This window comes from Aquarana catesbeiana, linkage group LG03 (assembly GCF_042186555.1).
Source record: "Aquarana catesbeiana isolate 2022-GZ linkage group LG03, ASM4218655v1, whole genome shotgun sequence".
Lineage (NCBI taxonomy): Eukaryota > Metazoa > Chordata > Amphibia > Anura > Ranidae > Aquarana > Aquarana catesbeiana.
In genome coordinates, this window is record NC_133326.1 from 703,632,808 (window position 1) to 703,657,336 (window position 24,529).

The following is a 24,529-nucleotide window of genomic DNA, read 5'->3' on the forward strand; positions in this document are numbered from 1 at the left end:
CCTTGGAAACAGTGAATCAGAACTAGAGGGAGGGATATATCAGGGACCCATCAGAAAATTTATATCACATAGGACCAAAATGGTTGGATGTGAGGACATTGCCAAAATATGTGATATAATGAACCCTTGCCCCGACCACATCTCCAGAACATCTCAGATAACAAGGGGTTATGAACATGTAACTTCTCGGTCAATTTGTACCAACAGATCGAAACCTTATAAGTATTCTCTTTATGCACCGCTCAGTGAGAAGATTTGGAAACGGATTTACAGATTTTTTTTTTTACAAGCATCTTAAAGGAATTGGGCATTAAAGGGCTTGTGCCCATTTACACGTATACAAGTGTTGATCATCAAAAAGCAAAAAGGTCCTCTTGGAGGATTCTGTAAATAGAAGATATTAAATGCAATTGATGTGGGTTGTGGGCACCAATATATTCAAATTAAATGGGTTGGTCTAAAACTAAAGAGGGTGACATAGTGAAGAGATAATGCCTGCATTGGAAATTTATGTACATGAGATTGTTTGTTGGCTTGTAGTTCTTCAGAAGGACGAAGCCTATGGGGAACTGGATTAATAAGGTGTTTAAAAATTGCTGCTCACATCTAGGGCATCATTCCCTATAACACAGACTCTTGGGGATGGCTGGGTTGTTTAGAACATTAGCCAGGGATGAGCATGGTAAAGAGAGACAATACTTCATAGACCTTTTTTTTTTTTAAATTGACAATGGAAACAACATGGAAGTAAGACATACTGTAATGCCCCGTACACACGGTCGGATTTTCCGATGGAAAATGTGTGATAGGACTTTGTTGTCGGAAATTCCGACCGTGTGTAGGCTCCATCACACATTTTTCATCGGATTTTCCGACACACAAAGTTTGAGAGCAGGATATAAAATTTTCCGACAACAAAATCCGTTGTTGGAAATTCCGATCGTGTGTACACAAATCCGACGGACAAAGTGCCACGCATGCTCAGAATAAATAAAGAGATGAATGCTATTGGTTACTGCCCCGTTTATAGTCCCGACGTACGTGTTTTACGTCACCGCTTTTAGAACGATCGGATTTTCCGACAACTTTGTGTGACCGTGTGTATGCAAGACAAGTTTGAGCCAACATCCGTCGGAAAAAATCCTAGGATTTTGTTGTCGGAATGTCCGAACAAAGTCCGACTGTGTGTACGGGGCATAAGTGTTTCAGTAAATAATACAAATTGATTGCCTGGATCAACCGTTAACCACTTAAGCCCCAGACCATTTGGCTGGCCAAAGACCAGAGCACTTTCTGCAATACGGCACTGCGTCGCTTTAACTGACAATTGCGCGGTCGTGTGATGTGGCTCCCAAACAAAATTGACGTCCTTTTTTCCCCACAAATAGAGCTTTCTTTTTGTGGTATTTGATCACCTCTGCGTTTTTATTTTTTGCGCTATAAACAAAAAAAATAGCGACAATTTTGAAAAAAGCGCATTATTTTTTACCTTTGTGCTATAATAAATAATCCCAAAAAATATGTAGAAACATTTTTTTTTTCCTCAGTTTAGGCTGATACGTATTCTACATATTTTTGGTAAAAAAAATTGCAATAAGCGTTTATTGATTGATTTGCGCAAAAAGTTATAGTGTCTACAAAATAAGGCATAGTTTTATGGCAATTTTATTACTAATTTTTTTTTCTTTACTAGTAATGGCGGCGATCAGTGATTTTTATCGGGACTGCGACATTATGGCGGACACATCGTCCACTTTTGGCGCAATTTTGGGACCATTCACATTTATACAGCGATCAGTGCAATTAAAAATGCATTGATTACTGTGTAAATGTGACTGGCAGTGAAGGGGTTAACCACTAGGTGGCGCTGTAGGGGTTAAGTGGGTCCTAGGGAGTGATTCTAACTGTGGGGGGGAGGGGCTGTGTGTGACACAACACTGATCACCGCTGCCAATTACAGGGAGCTGTGATCAGTGTCCTGTCACTAGGCAGAACGGGGAAATGCTTGTTTACATCAGCATTTCCCCGTTCTTCCTCTCCGTGAGACGATTGCGGGTGTCCTCGAGTCCACGGGACCCGCGATCATGCTCACTGAGCCCCCGGCGGGCGCCCACAAGCTGCCTCTTAAAGGGCAATATACAGGTAAGTTAATTTGCCTGAACGTGCCCTTCTGCCAACGTATATCTGCGTGAGGCGGTCGGGAAGCGGTTAATTATATTATGATAAAGTAAGAAAAAATGTATAGTTTTTCAATCTGTCATCTAGATGGTATATCCAAAAAGCTACCGTAAGAAGCATATAACAAAAAAGAGAGAATATAGTTCTCCCAAGAGGGCCACTTCTAGGACACAGTGATTGATTCAAATTTATTTTTATTACATTGAAAAAACACACAATAAATTAATGAAAGATAGACTAGTAATTTACCTCACAGGTAGTTTAAAAATAGGACAACGTTGTCATACTGTATGTTAAAAACATCGGGAATCACAGCTGTGCATACCATTCACATACACATTGACAATACCCACATTGAAATAATCACTTTAGTCACACATTAGCACCTGTAATTGCAAACTTATAAAGTAGAATAAATCTCAGTTTTCAGAAGCCAAGGTAAAATACTGATGCAGTTACAGAGCAGCTTAATTGTAGACCAGAAATAGTGAGTCAAGGAACCCATATAAATATGGGTGGTATTGGACGGGTTGGTGAGTTCGTAGCTGTCGTATACTCAGAAAACACAGGGTATCGTTTTGCCGTCCACAGTGGATGGTTATCAGTCCCTTTTGAATTTGAATAGCTAGACAGATAACACCTGGTGAAGCAGGGAGGTGATTATATTGAGGCTGAAATGATCAGACGGAACAGACTTAGGCATAGAGTCACTTTTAACAGTATGGATACATCTCCAAAGGCTGTCAGATGGGGAGGTAAAAACCGGGGTCAGGAACAAACACAACTATGCACTGGGGTTAGTTCAAGACACTCTCACCATGTCATACATCCCGGTCACTTCCCTGTACCTCCATCCATCGATCCGGATTGAAACATGCTCAAAAAGAGCCGATATCCTGACACCTTGAGCTTTTCCACTGTGCATAAAGTGCCATTTATGCAGGTTTGTTAGCTCCTGTCATTGGATTAGAAGCTGCCGTTCCTCTACCATCTTACTGCTTTACATGCGCTGCAAACAGGCAATCCCCTTTCCGATGTGCTGGCGTCATACTGACGCGTTTCACTAGCCAATCAGCGCTAGTTTCCTCTGAGCTGGGATGGGTTTTGGGAGCTGGGCTTAAATAGTCTCAAAATTCCAGCTGTAATATCAGTGTTTGACCACTGGATGTCACCCACACCACCTCCCATACTTAACATTCAGCATAGGAATCATTGAGTGCACTGGCTTATGTGTTCAGCCGCAAAAGGGAGCCTTGTGCTAAAAATAAAATTTTTGAACCTGAGGAGCGAACTATCGCTCTTCCCTTATTCATTTTAGATGTATTAGCATATATTGCGCCACATGCGGAAGCCTTTTCAAAAAGATTGACACAAGAAAAAATATTGACGTTTATACTTTACAGGGACTGAAGAGCAGACTATCGCTCTTCACTAGTCGCTTTGATCGCATTGGTGTAAATTGCACCACCAAACGGGAGCGAACGGGAGAGGAAAACACCTAGATACCAAGAGCTAAAAGCATATTAACTATCTCGCTTCAATAATTGCAAGAACGCATTATCTTAACATTTTTGGACCTAAAGAGCAAACTATCACTCTTCCCATGTTCATATTAGACGCATTAGCATATATTGCGCCACAAGCAGAGGCATTTTCCAAAAAATTAAGATACAGTGTATAAGGGCGCTCTGAGCATCAAGACAAAGAAGACAGTATCTGTATTCAAACAAGGGTCCGGTGGTGAATCTTCCACACTCAGGGCTGCACTCACAAAGAGGAGCAATCTCTAATAAGAAACAAAAACAAAAAGAAAGGCGCCTCTAAGTGCAGAATTTAAAACTATTTAATATCCCCAGAAGGATTAAAAACACTTACAGGATCTGTAGAGATAAAAAGCATGTTATCATAATTAGTGCAGGTGGTCCGGTAATAGGAAGGTCCTCAGCCTGTAAAGATTCTCGGGGCTGTTCATATGCTGCGGCGGAAGATCTCAGAATCGCCAGCAGAAAAAGTATCCTAGACCTTGGAATTACCGATGAGCTGATGAACGGTCGTACTTTTCGAGTCAGTGATAGACGAAGATCCCGGAAGTGACATCAGTGGTGAGGGACGGCAACCAGCGTGGACCGCAAGCCGGATGTGGTCATCAGAAAGGGACACGTTTCGGAACGTCTAATTGGTTCCTTTATCAACCTAATGACTGTGAGTGTACACATGCATAATTTATACTGTCTGGGCAGGCTATGGGCGGAGACATGGGCGGTAAAGAGAATAGGAATGGGGAATGATATAGAGCGTTCTCTAAAGGTAAAAACATTAAACATAAAAAATAAAAATGAAAAATGTGAAAAAATGAAAAGTGTATTACCCTATCTACAGAAAGCCTATAATTATATAATTAAACGAACAGAGGTGACAAGATCAAATAGCCAATCCATAAGAGAGTACTATGGCCAAAAAGCACATTTAAAAAAAAGAAGAAGAGGGGGGCAATCTCAATAAAAAATAAAAAATAAAAAATAATAAATAAATGAATAATGACAAAGGGGATGATAAAAAAATATTATTAACTGAAGATGTAGTGGGAGATTATTTTCTTATATATGTATATATATGTATACAAACATGTAGGCTTGTATACATTAGGGTACATACTACTAAGAATGTGGGTACAGCATCTACAGACATGTGCGCCCACAGTCTCTAGCACACATATACACAAATCCACATGTCTAGGCAAGGGAAAAATATATATATATGTATGTATATATAATTATCCCATAAGGAGCATATCTGGCAAAAGATTATAACAAAAGTTTATGTGATAAGTAAAGGAGGGAGGGACTAAAGAATAGCACTAATTTCAAAGTCCTCATCAATCCCCACCAGGAGTGCATCCTCTGGCACATTCAGGAGTAACAATTTCATGAGGACATCGCTACCATCTTTAACAAAGGAGGGAAGGCGAATTACCATGTCTTTAATTAGGCAGTCTACATATTTCCCTACCTTTTCAAGGGGGCCCTTGATGGCTGAGACAATCGGTCTCCCGGGTTGGCGGGTTAGGGATTTGTGTAATTTAGGTATGATATAAAAGGTCGGGATGGTGAGGTCCTCGACCTTTAAAAAATCATACTCCTTTTTAGTGAGCAGGCCCGCCTCTAAACCTAGTTTAAGTTTAGTGTTTAAAGCCCTGACAAGGTTCGGGAAAGGAGTCTCAGCTAGTTTTTTATATGTGAAGTCTTCGTAAAGCAGCTTCAAGGCTTCATCCTCATAAAGAGTCTCACTCATCAGGACTACATTCCCACCCTTGCCGCTTTTCTTTATCACCAGGTCGGGGGCTTCTTCCAAATCTTGCAGGGCCTTCCTTTCCTCACTGGTTAAGTTGTTAGGGCCAACCCAGTCCCAATTAACCAAGTACCAAGTCCAAAAACACCTTAAGCCATTTGTGTTTGGACAGGGTTGGCATTTTAGTAGACCTGATCCTTAGGTTAGCATTCCTTCTAATCGGTTGAGCTATTTCTTCCTCCAGATCATTAAACATTTTCATCCAGCAAAGCTACAAGATTCTCTAGTGCTTCCTTTTCCCCACTATCCAGACTCTCTTCTTCTCTCAACAGTTTCTTGATTACTTGGTTTCTTTTGGTGCCATAGTTTAAAAAGGATTGTCCTCAAAAAGAGATTAATATCCTTAAAAACCTCAAATTCATTCATCAGGGAGGTGGGAGAAAAAGACAAACCCTTCTTTAGAAGTTTTATATGATTATCATTTAGTTGGAACTCAGACAGGTTCACTACTTTCAGATCTTGTGTTTGATCAACAGCTTCATTATTTAATATCTCTTTTGGTTCCTTAGTCTCCCACTCCTTTGGTTTTTACCACCTCCTTGTCCTTTGATTTTCCTCCCTCCTTTGCCTTCTTTTTGGTTAACATTTGTTTGGGATCTAGGGCTAAATTCTTCCCCTCTAGTTCTTCTAAAAAAGTAACAGATTTTGTAACTATTTTCCCTCTCTCGATCGCTATCAGATGATGAGCCCGTTCTGTTTTTTTTGGCAGCGTTGTCTTGCTCTAAAACCCAGTGACTGGCTCCTACTCCTACTTTGTTTGGTTAAATCAAATACTTCACCACTCTCCCAATCAAGTAGATTCATGATATGCAGTGTGTCTGTGCAATATTTTTGGCTCTTGACCCTGACCTTACACAATATAATTTTATTTATTGATAAAAATGTTTATCTCACCCTCTTCCATTGCGACCTTGTAAAACCACGTATATGATGTGCAGCATGCCTGCGCAATATTGTAAGCTCTTGTCTGTGACTCAATATATACATTTTTACTTCTTAAGAAATACTTTTGTTTGCTCTATTTTCTACATTACATTCTTGCTCTTTGTCTTTAGTTAAATAATTATATATTGAAGGAAAAACAACCTATCAGGTGTGCTTCGCATATATGTAAGCCAAGGAATAATGTACAAGGCTAGAATGCAGTGTTCCTGCTCTCTAGGAGAATAGAACTGCTCTGTAATGCTGCATATAGAATAAAGGAATCCCCCAAGCATGTAATTTGAAGAATCTGTGTTTTTCACATATTGCCCTCTTCCAGTTAATTTGTATTTCTTAAAATAGTTTTTAGCATTGGTACATGCCCCTCCCCCTCCCCATGGAAGTACCCATCTACCCATGCCCTTTGTTTGACAAACCCTTGCCTAATAGCCTTGAATGGCCAGAATTGATTTGCAAGATTCACTCTCCATTGATCTCACTGGGGTTCAGAATAAAGTTTGCACTAAAATCTAAAATTTATGAGGAGTTCAACGAATGGCCCATAATTTGAACCTAGACACACTCACTCATCACGAGTCAACAGCCCTTATGTGAGACCATTCTCAAGCAGTTTTGCAAGATGCAGATTCAGCAAGGACCTTGCTTCACCATTCCAGCCACCAGTTTCCTGTTCAAGGTGATCATGTGTCACTAGTCCTCAGGTGAGACCATCCTTGAACATTGTGTAGGACTGAATAAAACCAAAATAAAGCCAGCACTAATATAGTCTGATGATTCATGACAGCATGCAAAAAGAGTGTTATATATACTTTTTTAACCAATGTATGTGTAAAAGATTGCAGTTTTCTAGTGAAAAAACATGTCCCCGAAGGAGACAACAAGAAAAAATGTAGAGAAACGCATTGTTCTACCCTCTTTCAAGGGGTGCCTTGTCATAGTGGACTCCCCTGTCAAAGCAACTTGTCTCCATGTTGATAGACAATAGCCTTTTTCACAACAAACTTGGCCTTGTGGTTGCAGGGGGCTGTGGGTGGAGGCTTATTGGAACATGGCAGCTCCCTTTAGCAATAAGGAGGTGCCCAGATACTGCCCCAATGTGAATGAGTAAGGGGTACATAGAACCCCTACTCATTTGCAAAAAAAAAGTAAAATGAAAAAAAAAAAACACCTGCACAGTTCTTTAAAAAAACTGTCCCACAATATACGGTACATCCCGCATTAAATACATAATATGGAGTGGGGTCCAGTCAATTGCAAAGAAATTCATATGCTGAACCCAAACCCCACTAAAATCAATAGGAGCTAAATCTGTCAAATCAAAAATTCCCATTTTCTGAGCCAATAGGTAAGGGGTTGTCAAAAAAATAGCATGAGGGTGGGTGAGAACATGCACCAATAGAAAAAAATGTTTAAAAATTCCATTCGCCAGGAGCACATTTTTTTTTTTTAATTCTTAAAGTGAAACATTAAAATGCCTAATTCCTTTAAATAACATGCTTTGGGGTCACTCACTCAGAAACTGAGACCATTCTTAGGTCTGGCCATATTTTTTGGACTTTGAAAAGAAAAAGAAAGGTGTAAAGAAGACTTCATGTTCTGCCTTAGATCTTGAACCCATTGTTGTCCATTTTTCTTTGTACTGTTCTATTTTAAATGGTGCTTTATGCAATGCCATACCTCCTTAAATCCTATGAATCAGAGAAAGTTTTTTTTTTTTTAAATAAAATTTAAAAAAGTGAAATAGAAACCTAAATTGTATGTTCTTATGGTATGATTCTCTAACGCTTTACCCTTACAATTTTGCAGATAATGAACCTTCATTTATTATCTATGGTAAGGAAACTATACAATTAATTTTATTTTCAAAACATTGCTGTCTTGACTTCAAACATACAGTGGGGACAGAAAGTATTCAGACCCCCTTAATTTTTCACTCTTTGTTATATTGCAGCCATTTGCTAAAATTATTTAAGTTCATTTTTTTCCCCATTAATGTACACACAGCACCCCATATTAACAGAAAAACACAGAATTGTTGCCATTTTTGCAGATTTAATAAAAAAGAAAAACTGAAATATCACATGGTCCTAAGTATTCAGACCCTTTGATCAGTATTTAGTAGAAGCACCCTTTTGATCTAATACAGCCATGAGTCTTTTTGGGAAAGATGCAACAAGTTTTGCACACCTGGATTTGGGGATCCTCTGCCATTCCTCCTTGCAGATCCTATCCAGTTCTGTCAGGTTGGATGCTAAACGTTGGTGGACAGCCATTTTTAGGTCTCTCCAAAGATGCTCAATTGGGTTTAAGTCAGGGCTCTGGCTGGGCCATTCAAGAACAGTCACTGAGTTGTTGTGAAGCCACTCCTTTGTTATTTTAGCTGTGTGCTTAGGGTTATTGTCTTGTTGGAAGGTAAACCTTCAGCTCAGTCTGAGGTCCTGAGCACTCTGGAGAAGGTTTTCGTCCATGATATCCCTGTACTTGGCCGCATTCATCTTTTCTTCAATTGCAACCAGTCGTCCTGTCCCTGCAGCTGAAAAACACCCCCACAGCATAATACTGCCACCACCATGCTTCACTGTTGGGACTGTATTGGACAGGTGATGAGCAGTGTCTGGTTTTCTCCACACATACCGCTTAGAATTAAGGCCAAAAAGTTCTATCTTGGTCTCATCAGACCAAAGAATCTTATTTCTCACCATCTTGGAGTCCTTCAGGTGTTTTGTAGCAAACTCCATGCGGGCTTTCATGTGTCTTGCACTGAGGAGAGGCTTCCGTTGAGCCACTCTGCCATAAAGCCCCAACTGGTGGAGGGCTGCAGTGATGATTGACTTTCTACAACTTTCTCCCATCTCCCGACTGCATCTCTGGAGCTCAGCCACAGTGATCTTTGGGTTCTTCTTTACCTCTCTCACCAAGGCTCTTCTCCCCTGATAGCTCAGTTTGGCCAGACGGCCAACTCTAGGAAGGGTTCTGGACATCCCAAACATCTTCCATTTAAGGCCACTGTGCTCTTAGGAACCTTAAGTGCAGCAGAAATTTTTTGTAACCTTGGTCAGATCTGTGCCTTGCCACAATTCTGTCTCTGAGCTCTTCAGGCAGTTCCTTTGACCTCATGATTCTCATTTGCTCTGACATGCACTGTGAACTGTAAGGTCTTATATAGACAGGTGTGTGGCTTTCCTAATTAAGTCCAATCAGTATAATCAAACACAGCTGGACTCAAATGAAGGTGTAGAACCACCTCAAGGGTGTTTAGAAGAAATGGACAGCACCTGAGTTAAATATATGAGTGTCACAGCGAAGGGTCTCAATACTTAGGACCATGTGATATTTCAGTTTCTTTTTTTAATAAATCTGCAACAAGGTCAACAATTCTGTGTTTTTCTGTCAATATGGGGTGCTGTGTGTACATTAATGAGGAAAAAAATGAACTTAAATGATTTTAGCAAATGGCTGCAATATAACAAAGAGTGAAAAATTTAAGGGGGTATGAATACTTTCCGTCCCCACTTTATATTGTCCAGCAGTGCCATCAGCACAGGACTGGCAGAAACCAGTAGGACCCAGGGACACTCATCTTCTGTCTGGAAAAGTCTGGCCAGAAGTGGTGTTCATGGAAGAACTGCGGCCAAAAATCCATACCTTCAACATGGAAACAAGGCTAAGCGACTCAACTATGCACAGAAACATAGAAACTGGGGTGCAGAAAAATGGCAGTCAGTGCTCTGGACTGATGAGCCAAAATTGTAATTATTTAACTGTAGCAGGAGGCAGTTTGTTTGTGAAAGGGCTGGAGAGCAGTACAATAATGAGTGTCTGCAGGCAACAGTGAAGCATGGTGGCGGTTCCTTGCAAGTTTTGGGTTGCATTTTTGCAAATAGAGTTGGAGATTTGGTCAGGATTAATGGTGTCTTCTTTCAACTGTTTTTTAATTAAAGGTTGACATGTGACAAGACATATAAAAGATATTGACTATATCAAAGTAGTAATGATATCTAAGTATTAATTTAGCTTACTTTTAGAGATACTAAAATAGAAAGTAGAAATGTGTAAGTTAGGCATGTTGACATAATTCTTGTCAACAGAGATGTAAAACCAATCTTATAACTAAAGTCATAACAAGGTCGGTTCATAAATGAACTTAAAGGTACAAGGACAGGAATTTTAACAGAAAAGTCAAAACAAAATACAGCAAATAATAACAAAAAATAAAACAAAAAATTCAAAGAGTACCACCGCTAGTTTTTACTATAAGCAGTATACTAAACCCAAGGTCAGTATTTCACAGAGTAGTCTCTGGAAATTTTTTGGTCCGCAAAGTGCGTTTCTTGTACGCATAGCACATCGCTCCTTAGAGATTTTGCTTCTTGCCACATTGCCCGTCTTTTAAAAGGACTATTAAGTCCATGAACCTTCATGGAAACAAACGTAAGCACCATTGGATGGATGGTATAATATGCTGTCTGTGAATGGCTTGGAGTCCTGTAAAAGATGCAGGCGAGGTGTATTACCTGTAGGTGATGGAAGGCAGTGCCTTGCAGATGATTGAAATGTGATATTTTATAGATGGCAGTGGTGAGTATATTCCAGAGGGTTGACATGAATCATTCCATTGTATTCCAACATAAGGCATATAAAAAAAGAGGTAAGTCTCAACGTTCGAAGGGAATCGCATAGAAGAAACGGGAATACATCTCCAAACAACCAGTTTCCACTAGAATATCTGTTAAACTTCTTGAACCCATCAAGGGCAAGGGTTAGGAAAGATCCAGGGTAGACTCAAGTCGCATCTACTGGTTGCCATTTAGAAGGAATGCGACCAGGTGTTAAGGGTAGGCATCATGATCTCCTCGTCTTGGGGGAGCAGGTCCTATGTTTTTGTCAGTTGCCACCCGAAACCCACGAAAACTTCTCTATCAGGGGTGTCAGGTAGCAGTTGAGTTATCAGTCGAAGTTCAAAGGGGGGCACGGATTCCACCACCCCGAATAATTTGACATTGTTTTTATGGTTTTACCTGTCCTCCAAGTCCACCATCTTGTTTTTTAATATCTCTAGCACTTCATCTTTTTCATAATATGCATCTACTAGTTCGTTGTGAGCAAATTCAGCCATTTTCTTTTCAACAACTCGGCCTCCCACCTCTACAATTTCTGATTTCTTTTGTGTGACACATTCCATGAGATCTTTATGCATAGAACCCCACAGGGACACCAACATCTCTTTCATTGTGGTGTCACTGAGTGGCTGCCCATTTGTAGGGAAGTCCAGGATCTGATCAAAATATTCAGCTGTGCTGTCCTGTAAAGTGTCTCCCCCCTTCTCTTACCTGCACAGGCAAGTGCTGCAGAGCTCTTCTGGACTGTCTTCTGAGGGCTGTTCGGTGGGGTATTGCCCAGGGAAGAATGGCTGCTATTGCTGGGAGAGAGGGAACTGGACTGCTGTTTACTGTGTCCATCACTTTGGCTGCTCAGGGAGCTACGCTGCTGTGCTGGAGCTTGGGAGAGCATTTGAGAGCATGGTGTGTTAGCTGACAGAAAGAAGTTTTGGTTCAGTCTGTAGGGGGACTCAAGAAGCCAGATGGGATAGAATTTGCTGTCCCTCGTCGCTGATGTTAGGCTAGTGGAGCTGGGTAATGCGGAGCTATCCTCTCAAGCGGCCATCTCCTTCAGCGGCCAGACATGCCCCCCCTCTAATTGTGTCTTTAATGTTGAGAAATACAGGCAGATACTTATCTGTCAAGCCATACCATCAGAGAGGCATGTGGTTGGCCCCTAAATTTATTCTGCATCAGGATAATCACCAAAAACATGCAGCCAGTGTCATTAGGAACTCTTTTCAGTGTAAGGAAAAAGGAAGTGATGGTTTGACCCCCACGGAGTCCTAATCCCAACATCATGGAGTCTGTCTGGGAAATACATGAAGAGGAAGAAGGGTTTGAGGCAGCTGATATCCACAGAAGAATTGGTGGTGTTTTGAAAAACAAAGGGTGGACACGCCAAATATTGATCTGATTTGGATTTATCTTTCCATTTTTGTTAATGATATAAATAAACTATTAACACTTCTATTTCTGAAAGCATACTTAGTTACATTTTTGTCTTCCCTGCCTAAAACTTTTGCACATTACTGTATGTATGTCTTTTTAGTAATTGATTAAAAATCTTTTTTACTTAATTATATAAATGGGTATTTTGATCATGTACACTGACCCATTTAGGAGTAGGCATGAATTAAGTCTACTCCTTTATGTCTTTTAGTATTTGTGTTTTTACTTTTTATTGGCTATTCATTTTTTTCATTTTATTACTTTTTAATCTGGACTTCTGCTTTAAAGAAAAGGTCAATGTATCTGGTTCATTTATATATATATTAATATTATGTTTTTACTTTCCAGATAGTCGTGCAGCAATTTATCAGGTGATAAGCACTTCAAGCAGACATTGGAGTGTTGTCATTCTTGCCCCATCCATCCATACTGTTGTGTTCCTTGTGGCTCTTCCTCTCAATATCATGGCGATCATCATGTTTCTGGTGAAGATGAAGGTCAAGAAGCCAGCAGTGGTCTACATGCTGAACCTCGCCGCTGCAGATGCCCTCCTTGTTTGTGTCCTGCCTTTTCAGATTGTCTACCGATTCTTGGGATCTAACTGGCTCATTGGAGAAGGAATGTGTCGCTTTGTCACAGCAGCATATTACTGTAACATGTACTGCTCCGTCCTGTTTTTGACAAGTATCAGCGTGGACCGTTTCCTGGCCGTAGTCTACCCGCTGCGGTCTCTCTATTGGCGCACAGTGACCCGAGCCTGGCTGGTTTGTGGTGTCATCTGGGTCATCTCATTTGCCAGCACTGTGCCCCTTCTCATAATAAAACAAACTATGGTATTTCCTATGCTAGATAACACGATGTGCCATGACATTCAGCACTTTGGGGTTCATTTTTTTTTCAGTTTTTACTATTTTACCACTGTTTTCTCACTTTTTATTTTCTTTCCTTTGGTCATTTCAACTTTGTGTTACATTGGAACCATCCGCAGTCTCAGCAGATCAAAATTTGATCAAGCACATAAGAGATCACGAGCTATCTGCCTAACTGTGATTGTTCTGTGTGTGTTTGTCCTTTGTTTCAGCCCTACCCATATAATTTATTTAATTCACTATATGCACGTTGATAATTATGATTTCTCTCTGTATATTGCCTACATTCTCTCTTCCAGTATCAGCAGCATAAACTGTTGTCTGGATCCTCTTATCTATTATTTTGCATCCTCCCAGAGTCAGAGATACATCTACAGCTTGTTGTGGTGCAAGAAAGATTATCGCCCTCCAGTAAAACAAAAGCGGACCCCTGTAAACAAAGAGCAGTCATCAGAGAGAACTCAGCCTAGTCAGCACACTAAGAGTGGATGAGTTATTTTAACTACTTTGTGCCCTTAGCAGTTTTTTCATTTTCACACACATGTTAAAATCTGCATTTTTTTTGCTAGCAAAAAGCCTAACCTGTTAAAGACCACCCCATGCAGATATACTGCGACAGGACGGCCCTCCTGCACGAAATCACGTACAGGTACGTGATTTCGTGCACAGTGTCTGGGGTGTGTGCGCATCCCGCCGGTTACCTGCTCTCACTGTGATTGGACACAGCGGAAGCCAATCAGTGGGTATGGTGGACGCAATGTTCGCCGGGACCCGTCGATCATTCTCTGGAAAGGCAGAGCGGTGGTCTGCCTATGTAAACAAGGTGTGAGAGAGGAAGATGGAGATCTTGTGTTTCTGCTAAGCAGAAACACAGATCTCAGTCTTCCTCCAGTCACAGCATTCCCCACACAGTTAGGAAACACTCCCTAGGGACACACTTAACCCTTTGATCACCCCTGGTGACATTAGTACAGTTTCAGTGCATATTTTTTTCCTTGTCAAAAGAAGTTTATTGAGTATACAATGTTATAAAGATACATAAAGTAAGTTTACAAGGTACTATAAAGTAAGCTCATTGTTTTACAGTAGGGTTTATATAGGTAAATATCATGAAATTTCAAATATTAAACATTGGGTTCACGTAAACCTAAATTAAAGATATATATCATTTCCTTAGTTACTTTTGTAGGTATTTAAATGATTTATACCTACTATACATATTGTTTACAAGTAGAGTGTATATAGGTCAAATAAATTCTGATAATGAGCTTTAATCGTAAGGTGGAGAAAAGGAAAGAAAAAGAAGAAAAAGGGTTGAAAGGTAGAGGTATGGTCCACAAGGTTGTCCCGCTCGTCAGTTTATTATTCTTTTGAGATCTCATTGAAGCCTTAGAATGGGTGTCTCTGTAAGTCATTTAATCTGTTACCATGGCAACAGGACAGAGTCATTGAAGTTTGACAGGAACTGTTGTTTTATCCAAGGATGCCAAAGTTTTTCAAATTTTGGAATTTGATTTTGATCAATGGCTACCATCTTAGCATGGGACATTGTATTATTGATTCTGTGAATTGTTTCTGCTAGTACCAATGTAGGAGATTTCCATGCCTTGGCCACTGTTTGTTTTGCAGCCGTTATTAGTTGGATCATAAGTTTGAATTGAGAGAGAGTTAACCATTCCGGTTTTAGATTAAGTAAAGTTAAATATGGATCTGGTTGTATTATTTTTTAAAATATTTTAGATGCAATCACGAAGACTTCCTTCCAGAAGGTTTGGATTACTGGGCACGTCCACCATATGTGTAAATATGTGCCTATTTCTGGGCATCCTCGAAAACAAAGAGTTGAGGTATTAGGTGAATATTTTGCCACTCTAGCGGGTACAAGGTACCAGCGAGTTAGGACTTTATAATTTGTCTCCAGTGCTAAGATGTTGGGTGAAGATGATTTAGATGTGAACCATATGTTAGACCAGTCCATGTCTTCTAAAGTTCGTCCCAGGTCCTCCTCCCACCTCTGAATGTAAGAGGGTCTATTAAGATTTGCTACTCCATATAATTGATTATAAAGTGATGAAATTGTAACTTTAGCAAATGGATCTTTTGTACAGATTGATTCAAAAATGGATAATTGGGATAATGGTGTATCCCCCTTTAGGAATGGTGTATAGAAATTTTTGATTTGGAGATATCTAAATATCTCAGAGTTTGGTAGATCATATTTTTCTCTAAGCGATGGGAATGAAAGGAATGATTTAGATGCTATGAAGTCATTTAGTGTCTGAATGCCTGATGTTGTCCAAGCTTTAAAAGAATTTGGGTAGATCCATGCCAGATAAAAGGCCGGATTTCTGATAAAAGAAAGGAGAGGATTGTGTGGAGATTGTAACTGATATTTGGTTTTTAGTTTATCCCAGAGAGATAAGAAGTGTTTAGTTATGGGATTATGAATTTTAAAGCGGTCTTTAGGATCAAGCCATAATAAATTTGATATTAATAGAGGGTAATTTTCTGAAGCCTCTATAAATACCCATAATGGGATTTCCTGTTTTGCATGGTATTTGGACAGACTGGCCAAATGTGCTGCTCTGTAGTAGTTAGTAAAATTAGGGTATCCCAGGCCTCCTTTATTTTTGGGAAGATGTAGTGTGTGTATAGGTATACGTGGTTTAGAAGAGCCCCATATAAATGAAGTTGCTCTTTTTTGTACTATTTTCAAAAAATAGGAAGGAATTGGAATAGGGAGGACTCTGAATAGATAAAGCAATTTGGGTAGAATAGTCATTTTGATTGCATTAATCTTCCCTATCCAGGATAAAGGAAGTTGCAACCATTGTTTTATTAGATTTGTGATCTGTCTTAATACAGGAGGATAATTGGTTGAGAATAAGTCAGAATGAGATGCTGTTAAATTAATTCCAAGATATGGGATTGATTTTTCTGCCCATGTGAATGGGAGTGCAGCCCTAGCCGGGATCAATTCCATGTTTGTGAGTGAAATATTAAGCACTAGGCATTTCTTAGGATTAATCATAAGGCCGGATAGGGCTGTAAATCCATCAAGAGCTGGTATTAAGTTAGGACCAGAGACCTGTGGTGATGATAGAAAAAGTAATATATCGTCTGCAAATATACATAATTTGTGTGTAATACCTCCTACTTCAATGCCAGTTATAGTTTGGTTTGTTCTGATGTATTGGGCCATGGGTTCGAGTATAAGGGCAAATAATAAGGGAGATAATGGGCAACCCTGTCGGGTACCTCTTTCGATATTAAAGGCTTCAGATTTGTATCCAGCATATTTTATATAGGCTTTGGGTTTATTATATAATGCTTTGATCCATGTTAAAAAGTGGGGTCCAAAACCCCATTTTTGTAATGAATATTACATATATTGCCAGGATACTGTGTCAAATGCCCTCTTAATATCGAGACATAGAAAACATAAAGGGATTTTCCGTTTTTTAGCAATATGTGCCAATAACACTGCCCTGCGTATATTATCGCCTGCCTGTCTATTTGGCATGAAGCCTACTTGATCTCTATGTATTAATTTTCCTATAATGCTATTGAGGCATTTTGCTATTATTTTTGCTAATAATTTATTATCGAGGTTTAACAGAGAGATAGGCCGATAATTCACACAGGAAGTATCATCAGAAAGGGGTTTTGGGATCATACAAACAATTGCCATTAGTGTTTCTTGCCGAAAAGAATGTCCATCTAGAAGTTTGTTAAAAGTTTCAGTGAGAATGGGAGAGAGTATTTCTGAGAATGTTTTGTAGTATAAAGCCGAGTAGCCGTCTGGGCCTGGTCTTTTGTTAAGTTTTAGGTCTTTTATGGCGTTAGCAACTTCATCTGTAGTTATAGGCTCATCCAAACTGCTTTTTTGATTCTGAGATAACTCAGGTAAGGTTATTTTTGAGAAGAAGGATTCAGCCTCTGTAGGATTAAATTCATTGTTTGTCTTGTATAAAGTTGCGAGATGTGAGTGAAATTTATGGACTATTTTAACTGGATTACAAGTGTAAACATTTTTTGATAATTTCAAACGTATTGGTTTGAAAGATTTGTTAGTTGAATTTAATGCCCGAGCCAAATATGTACCTGGTTTGTTTGTATTCATGTAGAAATTGTGTTTGGAGCGTTTGAGGGATTTATCAACTGACTCAGTGAGAAATAGATCGTATTCCAATCTAGATTTTTCCAGATGAGATTTTGTACTCTGAGATGGATTATCTTGAAATGATATGTAGGCTGCATTAAAATTGAGTTCTAGTTTTTTTGCTAGATTTTTGCGTTCCCGTTTAAATAGTGCCATTTGTCTTTGTATTGTACCACGCAAGACAGGCTTATGAGCTTCCCACAGTGTTATTGGGGAAATGTCTGTTGTATTATTAATTGATATGTATTCCTTTAAAGCTTGTTCAATGGCCATCTGATGTAGTGGGTGTTTGAGCATTATGTCCGGTAAGTACCACGTTGGGTCATGTGCTTTTGGTATGGCTGAGGCTATAGTAGTGTATACTGCATTATGGTCAGACCACGGAATCGGAATTATATCTGATGCAATAATTTCTGGTATCATTCCTATTGTTAGAAAAATATGATCTATTCTGGTGAAGGTTTGATGAGGGTGCGAGAAATAAGTGAATTTCTTTTTCATTGGGTTACTTTCTCTCCATGAATCTACCAGATTGTATTTGGAAAGAAGTTGAGAAAAAGGTAATCTAGAGGTTATTTTGGATGGTGTAAAAGGTGATTTATCTAGAAATGGGAGGAGGACCTGGTTCGAATCCCCACACATTATCACTGTTCCTATTTTGTGTGTATTAATCACTTGTAATATATGTGAGAGGAATGGTGTAGGTTGTTTGTTAGGAGCGTAGTAGGAAATCACCGTGATTGCTGTATCCATTATATAACCCATGAGTATCAGGTATCTACCTTCTGGGTCTTTAATTTCTGATGATAAGGTGAATGGTGTGGATCGGTGAAATGCAATTAGAGTTCCCCTTTGCTTGGTACAGGCAGAAGCCGTGTAAATTTGTTGATAAAAAGGAGAAATATATTTTGGAGTAGAATCTTTGGTGAAGTGTGTTTCTTGGAGGCATACTATGTGAGCCTTCTTGTTATGGAAAGTACGGAAGGCTTTGGTCCTTTTTTGAGGGACATTTATTCCCTGAACATTCAGGGAAAGTATATTCAGTGGTGCCATGGCAATAGATCAAATAGTTTTGACTTACTTTTTATTATGCAGAGCTGGCTGCGCAGATCAACCTGTGTGGACTGAAGAGATGAATAGATAGAAAAGAAACCAGTGAATTCTGGAGTAAAGAGTAAACAAAAAACATATGAGATTAGATGATACATTGTATAAATTATTTTTTGCAAGTAATCACAATTTACCCGTGAAAGAGAATAAATATCTCTCTCAGGGGAATAAGTGCCTTCACCACACTCCCACATAATATGGTTGGGAGAATGAGGAGGGCTAATGGGGGTACACGGATCTTCCGCTTACAGGAGAGAAGTGCTATGTCAAAAGACATCAAAATGATGTTTCATTAATTGGAGTGCAGAATATAGTTTTTGTTGAAATTATTTATTCCAGGGTGGTTGTATATGGTTAGTCTTGCCCTAGGCTAAATAATTCAGTTAGAAAGGTACTGTTAATAACTTTGGTATTGATGAAGATAGTTTGAATTATTTTGGGATTTTAACCCTTTTAGAGTAAACAATTACATATTTTATTCATATGTAATTGTTTAGATATGTTAACTCATAAAATTGAGGTTGTATTGCTTCAGATTAGAATAAACAAAAACATAATTCTAGGAACTAGTTAGGTAATAATATATTTGTTTTAAGAAAAGAAAGAAAAGGCTTCCATTACTTCTGGCTTATTGAACATATTTGTCCTAAAAAGTAATAAATGTATTGTTATTACCTGATAATATATAACTGAACAAGAATTTCCTTATTTCACTTATATATTCTAAGGCTATATGAATCAGAAGTAATAAGAAATATAACTGGAATGTAACATGATCCCACACAGTGTGTGACTATCAGAATGCAGTTACATTCAGTTATAAATATAGGTTTTTTATAGAGAACCATCTCTTAGTATAATAAATGAAGAGATATCAGGAATTAGGATGTCAGTCCATTGAATCTTCTTGGTCCATAGATGATGTGGCATAACGGCCTCTTTTGTGAGAATGATGATTCCCATTTTGTTCTGAAATTTTCTGGGTGCTGCCTGAAGGTGAAGATGACGCCATTCTTCTGTGTGTGGGAGTGTTGCTGCTTGTGGGTTCTGTCAGATTTAATTTTAAAAGGGTTTGTTGTAGTTCATCTGCTGATCTGCTTCTGTAAATTGTACCTTGGTAGTTAAATCTGACTGAAAAGGGGAAGCCCCAATGATACATAGTGTTGTGGTGTTGCAGTTCCATTAGTTGGGGTTTCATGGATCGTCTTTTGGTAATAGTAAGTTGGGATAGGTCAGCAAAAATTTGATAATTGTGTCCTTGAAAATTAAGTTCCTTTTTTTCTCTTGCAGCAATTAGTATTTGTTCTTTCTTTCTGTAATAATGAAATTTTGTGATTATATCACGTGGGGGTCCATCTTTCTTTTTGGCTGTGAGGGCTCTGTGTACTCTGTCCAGTTCTAAACGTTCAATAGGGATATCTGGCTTTAGTTCTTGTAATAGAGCAGTAATAGTAGATTGCAGGTCTGTCACAGTTTCAGGTATTCCCCTTATGCGCAAGTTTGAACGTCTGGCTCTATTTTCGTAATCTTCGAGCTTAGTTTGAAGTATTAAATTCTCTTTTTTTAATTGTTCCAATTCTGTTATATTTTCTTGGGTTGTAATTTCAATTTCATCCATTTTTATTTCTAAGGCTGCGGTGCGTTTTCCCAGCTCTCTTATTTCTTTGGTTAAGCTTTTTGTTATTTGGTCTGAGGTTTGTTTTAAAGCCTTATGAAGCATCTTTTCAAATTGTAATAATATTACTGGGGATGCTGAGGAGTCTTGTGGAGAAGTTTGTGAGAGGATTTGTTCTGTATCTGACTCAAATGGAGAGTCTTGCTGTGACATTTTCTGTCTGTGAGAGAGCCCTGATGCTGTATCTTGTGAGGTGACTGGAGCTGCTTCAGCTGCAGTGAGTGCCTGTGAGCTCTTTGTGAGGTGATTTTTATTTCTGCCACGGTTTCCTCCCAGTACCATATTTCCTGCCCAAACTTTCACAGTTTGTTCCCTGGGGCAAAAAGGTTCAAATGGATACCTTTTGAGCCTGCAGGCTCCGCTTTGTCCTTCTCTTCTCTCCTCAGCGGTGTGGAGCTCTAACAATGCAATCCTGCCCCCCCAGTGCATATTTTTTAGCAATGATAACTGTATTAGTGTCACTGGTCCCCAAAAAGAGTCAAAAGTGTCAGTTAGGTGTCTGATTTGTCCGCCAAAATGTCGCAGTCCCGCTAAAAATCGCTGATCACCACCATTACTGATGAAAAAAATAAATGAATAAAAAATTCCATAAAAATATCCCATAGTTTGTAGACGTGATAACTTTTGCGCAAAACAATCAATATACGCTTATAAAATCTGTAGCAGAATACATATTGGCCTCAACTGATGAAGAAATACATTTTTTACATTTTTTTATTGGATATGTTTTATAGCATAAAGTAAAAAATGTAGTTTTTGTTTATATCGCAAAAAATAAAAACCGCAGAGGTGATCAAATACCGCTCTATTTGTGGGGAAAAGGACATCAATTTTATTTAGGTACAACATCGCACGACCGCGCAATTGTCAGTTAAAGTAACGCAGTGCCGTATCGCAAAAAATTACCTGGTCATGATGGGGGGTAAACCTTCCCGGGGCTGAAGTGGTTAAGGCTAAGTTCATCTTTGTTCACTTTTTTTTCTTCTAAATTCCAGCTCCTCTATGTACCAATATAGCATTAATGTACTTCTTTTGCAAAAATAAAACAGTTTTCCATGAATTCCACCCACGCTTGCCTCACTCTATTCATAGCTGTGTAAAACACACTGCTCGAATACTTCTGCCTTACTTCTTGGTCAGACTATAGGTCATGACACAGGAAGGAGTTGACCAGCTGATCTCATTAGCATACACCCAGCGTCATCTACCCTCAGCTGGTCAAATCCTTCCTGTGTGATGACCTCTAGTGTGACCAGGAAGTAAGACAGAAGTATTCGAGCAGTGTGTTTAAACAGATATGAAGAGAGCGAGGTAAGCCTGTGTAGAATTAATGGAAAGCTGTTTTATTTTTTTGCATAAGAAGTACATTAATGCTATATTGGTACATAGGGGAGCTGGAATTTAGAAAAAAAAAGTGAACAAAGGTGAACTTAGCCTTTAAAGCCTCCACACAATTATATATATATATATATATATATATATATATATATATATATATATAGAGGCTTTGTGGAATACAAATATTGTAGTTATATTTTTTTATGTTGTGCAATATTTGTGCAATATTTGTGCAAATGTTTATCCAACCATTTTTGGTCAAATATAAAATATGAGGTTGTGTCGAGAAAATAGATACAGTAATATGTCAAGCTGTCAAGCCTTAAAATTGAATGTGCCTGTAAAATGAAACTATCATACCTGTGACAGGAAGCCAGGGAAATCTATGGGTTGTGTCCAGGATGGAAGATATATTTGTCCCAGGTTTATGCTGTACACTGATTGCTTTTGTCTTTGTGCTGTGTAGTGAGCATGTTTGGGCTCAATGAGGGTTAACAAGCTCAGGTGTAACAGATTAAGCACTCAGGGCTCTATAAAACTCCCTGGATGCTTAGGGAAGATGCTCCACCCTGTAACCAGTTTCCTGTATAGGACTGGGGGAGCAGCATCTTCTGAGTGGTGAGATCAAAGCCACGTACACACGATCAGATTTTCCGATGGGAGTTGTGTGATGACAGGCTGTTGGCAGAAAATCCAACCGTTTGTACGCTCCATCGGACAATTGTTGTCGGATTTTCCACGGACAAATGTTGGATGGCAGGCTTTAAAATTTTCCAAGGACAAATGTCTGTTGTCGGATTTTCCGAGCGTGTGTACACAAATCCCTCGGACAAAAGTCCAAAGTACAAACACGCATGCTCAGAAGCAAGGACGAGCCAGAAGCAGTCGGTCTTGTAAACTAACATTCGTAATGGAGAATTAACATTTGTGACGTGGCAAATTATGAAATCTGGAAATGCAGTGCACAGTTCTCTTCTTCTTCAATGGGATAATAATGAAGCTGCTTTGCTGGTGATACTGATGAAGTTATTGCAAACAAATTTTCAAAGGCTTTTTTTTTATAGTGATATCAAGAATAATATTATTCTGTTTGTTATTTATTTTTTTTTTTTTGGTGCAAGTTACCACAACACCATTATCCCGTAGTTTTTAAGATCAAAAATACAACTATGTTGGTGTCCCTTGTCAATTTTACATTGTGTTTTTTTTAAATGTAACTGCCTACTCCCAAACTGTCATTTTAAGTAAAACACATAGCCGAGTATTATTCTACACAATTTTTTTTGTGCATTAAAAAAGAAAACAAATACAATTAGACATGCTATCTGCCAATAGAACTTAACCAAAAAGTGCATTCTATGCATCCAAAAATATAGATGATATACCAAATCAAATCATTATTATTCAACCAAAAATTAAAATAAAAGCCTCATGCATGTGTCCTGCTTTTTAATATAGGGGGTCAACAATGCCAAGAGTTGGTGAAAGCAGGGGCCCGTCATCTGGAGATAATTCCGAAAATCATCTGCATTATTCTCCTGGAGCTCCTGCAGCAAAGACATATGACATAATTGGTCACGATTAATAAAGCAACCAATTTTTGGTCCAAGAAATCCTCCTCCTCTTGTTCCTGGACTGGACTTGTGTCAAAGCAATAACTCCAAGGCCAATAATAAATAACGTTATCTCCTCTGATTCCGCAACATGACTGGTAGATGAAGGGCCATTCAGAAACGAACTGAAAAGCACGAACTGAAAAGCGCGAAATGAAAAGCGCAAAATGAAAAGCGCAAATCAACACTCACCAAACTTCTACTAACATAAAAACTAAAACTAAAATTAGCAGAAGAAGCCCAAAGGGTGGCGCTAAAGAGATGAAAATCCACATAGTACGTCACTACGTTTGTGTTTGTTGGCTGCCAATTCCTTGCCATCTGTATGTAAGACAAGTTCCTGGCCAATGCCCTTTGGACAACAGTCTGACTAAAAGTCTCTGTTTTTTCTGTGTTACTGTCAGGTTCTTGGGCAGCAGTAGGCTGTTCCATACCAAGTAGGGTTTATTTTCTGTTCTGTTTTGTTTTATTTTTGCTTTTTTAATACCTGCACTTTGAGATCACAGACTTGTAAATAAACCATAGTTTTGTTTTCACAAAGATCCTGCTGTCTGTCTGTGCCTACTTCACTGTGCTGTGACCCATTCAGGGGGTCCTGCATACCCTGCTACTAAGCCAAATCCATCACATACCCCAAACTGTCCATAGGCAGTCCTTTAAAAGCCTTTACATGTTATCAATTTAGAGTTAACCATGAATTATGGATCTAGAATTATTACTCTCACTCCGTGTTTACTGTGATACCTAACATGTGAGGCGCAATTACTGTTTACATATATGTGTGTGTTCAGTACTCTGTTTATGTAGGGCAAAGCAGTTGTTATTTTTTACATTTATTTTATTGTAAATTATTTTTTTTAACATTTTACTTTTTTTTTTTCATTTTACTTTATTACTATCACAAAAGGTCTAATAAGCCCCTTATGTGTTTTCATGGGCAGGTGACTTTTATTGAAGACATTGAGGGTCTATTGGACAGATTGTGATGATTATCCACTTGCCCAGCCAAAGTAGCTGGGTAATGACAGTTTTAAACCCGGAAGTGCTGGTTGGAAGCTGAAGAGTGGAGAGTTGAAAACCAATTTTGCTTTTGACTGCTGGTGAATGCACTCTGATTTTTTTGCTAGAAAATTACTTAGAACCCCCAAACATTATATATATTTTTTAGACACCCTAGAGAATAAAATGGCGGTCATTGCAATACTTTATGTCACACCATATTTGCGCAGCGGTCTTACAAACAA

The 24,529-nt window shown here is 38.9% G+C and overlaps 1 protein-coding gene across 1 annotated transcript; it reads left to right on the forward strand.

The window, feature by feature from the left end:
* The first annotated feature begins 12,871 nt into the window (after positions 1-12,871).
* LOC141134884 (proteinase-activated receptor 1-like) lies at positions 12,872-14,720 on the forward strand. The gene has a single exon (XM_073624313.1). It carries the CDS (start codon positions 12,983-12,985, stop codon positions 13,877-13,879), a length of 897 nt encoding a protein of 298 aa, XP_073480414.1. The 5' UTR covers positions 12,872-12,982; the 3' UTR covers positions 13,880-14,720.
* The last annotated feature ends 9,809 nt before the right edge of the window (positions 14,721-24,529 follow it).